The following is a 3274-nucleotide window of genomic DNA, read 5'->3' as shown; positions in this document are numbered from 1 at the left end:
AATGGTTTCATCGAAAACGCACATCAACAGTATACAGGTAGATACTCCCTCAGTAGTGAGACAGTAAGGTAAATTTGGATTTTGAGAAACGAGATCCATAATTTGACTACAGTTGCCTTAGGTCTTTCCATTTCCTGTATTTAAATGAAACGCAGGACAGTTGCAAGAAATTGAAAGATTGTATTGGGACATTGCAGCAATAACATATTTAAATTTCCAGCTTGTCAATCAATCCAATCAGCCAATCAGATAATCACAATTAATGGACCAATGAAGATGAAGAAAGTAAAAGAAATAAAACAATAAAAGACCGAAATGTGAATTAATAAAAAATAATCCATAAACGTTCCATAGTAAATAGATGTACTAAAATAATAAAAAATAATTAAATATCAGCAGGATCGTGAGCGGGGAGGAACAAACTATTTCCCAGTGTAGGGAGGAACATATTTTGGTTAAGGGCTTGAAATGGTTTTATACTGAGTAATCAGACATTAGCTACTTCAAGATAAAGCAAAATTTTAAAATAAAAGTTTGAAGAGACATCGAGCCCGATATTACCCAGGTGGTTTATCTGTCATCTTTCCGTCCCTCTCGATATATTCCCCTTTCCTGTGATAGTTGGTAGGGTCTGATCTGGCCTGGTCTTTGCCGGGCGGGTGGCCGCGGGGTTTAAGCTGGAGCCGGAAGAGCAGCGGTTTCAGTGTCAGGGATTACTTTGGTGATTATGGCTCATCCTAGCCCAGTGTCGGCTGCTCAAGGAAACGAACGCTTCAGGTATCTTGAAATACCGTTTGTGTCAAAGGCAAAAAAAATGTAGAGGTCAACAGAGACCTGTGAACATCCTAAGAGAGTGTCCTTTGTACGTTTATAAAGAAGGGGAAGCGGAGTCTCTGAGTCCTCCTGCCGTTTCTCCGCGTCGCTGTCCGACGCTGACTGAGCGAGACCTGGGGAATGGCAGTTATTGGCGGCAGCTTTGAATGTTCCGCGCGGATCGCCAGTGGCGCGAAAAAGAGAAGCGGTTTCGAATTCCCCCTCCATTGCCCCGCTCTTTGGCCGCAGGACACCCCGCGAACGGTGTTTTAACCCCCTCCTCCGCCCCGCCATTGTCCAACTCCGTCATGATGCGTAATCCATAACCATTTTATTTTCCACTTCATAAAGTTTTCCCTTCATTCGAAACTGTAAACTTTTGCCTTCACTTATAAATGGATGTCTCATATTTGTACATCAATAACTTATCCGATTTAATTAAAAGAGTTATTTTTTTCCACTTGTATTGCACAAGGAAGGTCCCGGGTAGATGGAGGGAAAAATACGGCCGCCCTTAGGGAGGGCGGGAGAGAGAGATCGAGATCGTGTTTCTCGTTTTCCTCCTTCAGGTTTTATCTCGGCCGAGCTTTGTCTCAACTCGGACTGCTTTCTGTCCCCCATTCTGACTACAGTTTTATTTTCCCTTCCCTCAGCAGGAGGAAGCCGCCGCCATGTCGTTGGTCCGTGGGCAGGAAACGAGGAGCCGACGGCAAACTGCGGAGAATGGGCGACTCGGACTCCACTGTGTTTGAGGATGAGATCAAGGAGTGGGACGATCCACCATCTTGGACAGATGACAGAGTCTCCAGGTTAGTGGCAAGAGGTTTAAACCTCGAGGTGGAGGGAAAAAAAACGATGAATTGGCAGATCGTCGTCTTGACCCCTTTGTTGTGCATGTCCAAGAAAGGACTTCATTTGAAAACTGCATATCTTGTATTTTAAAAACTCCTTGTGTATTAATCAAAATGTTAACATCCCCCCCACCCCTTCCCTCTCCTGGGAAATGCTGGTTTCGACTTCCAGTTTTGATGTTTGAAGCTAGATTAGCTTTTCCATTCAGTCTCTTGAATTGTGTTTGCAAAACGAATGTAGTTGCGTTTTGTAAGTACAAGTGTTCGCGATGTGACGAAGCGTGAGTCTTATGAAAAGACAAGGATGTCAGGCTGCAAGTGACATGATTTGCTCAGAAGGGAAGAAAAGACTTATCAGTGACCAGGAATTACGTTCAAGTCTAATTGCCTTTGGACGTTGACCTCTTCAGTATCTGAAGAATCCACGAGTGGTGCTGAACCATACAAATCTCAGGGAGAATATTCCCTCTTCTGGTCTTTGTGGAGGGAAACAGGTGATTGAAGCCGCTGAGGATGATTGACCTAGGACACAACTCTAAAGATGTGAGTAGGGTATGTGGAATGTACTATTATAGAAAGGTTAAACCATCCTTTGGAATTCTGATAAAGTTGTCGTCAGAATTGAAATGGAAGTGTTGCCTGCAGCACCAGGTTTGAGACTAATATTAAATGAAATACACTCTTTTGAAATTTTCTGTTGAGAAAATATATCGCTAAAATTTACAAGTTATATAAGTTTTATATTGGCTTGTGAATCTACAACAGGATTCAAACCTTTATATCAAAGCCTTTATGATCTAAAAATCTAAAGAAGTTGATAACCGGTTCTTTTGTTTTTGAAATTCTCTTCCATCTCTTTGTGATGTCTGTCAGATGTGTTAATAGCTTTATTCAATTAGCATTTTCTGCTTTACTACTTTTTTTGTAGCTTTTTGACAACCTGTTATAGGAGCGATATTTCTAAATCTGAGTTCAGAAAATGTTTACCAGGATGTTGCTGGCACTGGAGGGTTTGAGTTAAAAGGCTGGGATTTTTTTCCACTGGAACATAGGTTCAGATATGATCTTTTTATAAAGGTCTATAAAATCATGAGGGGCATTGATTTGGTGAATAGCCAAGGTCTTTTCCCTTGGGTGGGGGATTTTAAGACTGGAGGGTATATTTTTAAGGTGAGAAAACAATTGATGGGAATGAGGAAAACTCTGCTCTTGCTGGGAGTCATCCCAAGCTCATTCGAACGGAAAAGGCCTGAAGGGAACCTAATTGAGGTGTGTAAGTTTGAGGGACGTGGACAAGAAATATAGGTGCTGGAAATGTGTTGCTGGAAAAGCGCAGCAGGTCAGGCAGCATCCAGGGAACAGAAGAATCGACGTTTCGGGCATAAGCCCTTCTTCAGGAATGAGGAAAGTTTGTCCAGCCGGCTAAGATAAAAGGTAGGGAGGAGGGACTTGGGGGAGGGGTGTCGGAAATGTGATAGGTGGAAAGAGGTCAAGGTGAGGGTGATAGGTCAGACTGGGGTGGGGGCGGAGAGGTCGGGAAGAAGATCTCAGGTTAGGAAGGCGGTGCTGAATTCGTTGGATTTGACTGAGACAGGGTGGGGGGAGGGGAA

The 3274-nt window shown here is 43.1% G+C and overlaps 1 protein-coding gene across 2 annotated transcripts in view; it reads left to right on the top strand.

Moving 5' to 3' along the window:
• The first annotated feature begins 608 nt into the window (after positions 1-608).
• Positions 609-3274, top strand: part of LOC122559704 (stem-loop binding protein) — a 27603-nt gene continuing 24937 nt past the window's right edge. Inside the window, exons 1-2 of one of the 2 annotated variants that reach the window (XM_043709731.1) lie at positions 609-777; positions 1467-1622. In XM_043709731.1, coding sequence (XP_043565666.1) covers positions 728-777; positions 1467-1622 — 206 coding nt within the window. In that variant the 5' untranslated portion in view covers positions 609-727. The remainder of the gene's footprint in view (positions 778-1466; positions 1623-3274) is intronic. The other variant, XM_043709655.1, reaches the window with a different exon arrangement.

Source organism: Chiloscyllium plagiosum, chromosome 1 (assembly GCF_004010195.1).
Source record: "Chiloscyllium plagiosum isolate BGI_BamShark_2017 chromosome 1, ASM401019v2, whole genome shotgun sequence".
Taxonomy (NCBI): Eukaryota; Metazoa; Chordata; class Chondrichthyes; order Orectolobiformes; family Hemiscylliidae; genus Chiloscyllium; species Chiloscyllium plagiosum.
This window is presented reverse-complemented; position numbering and strand designations above follow the sequence as displayed.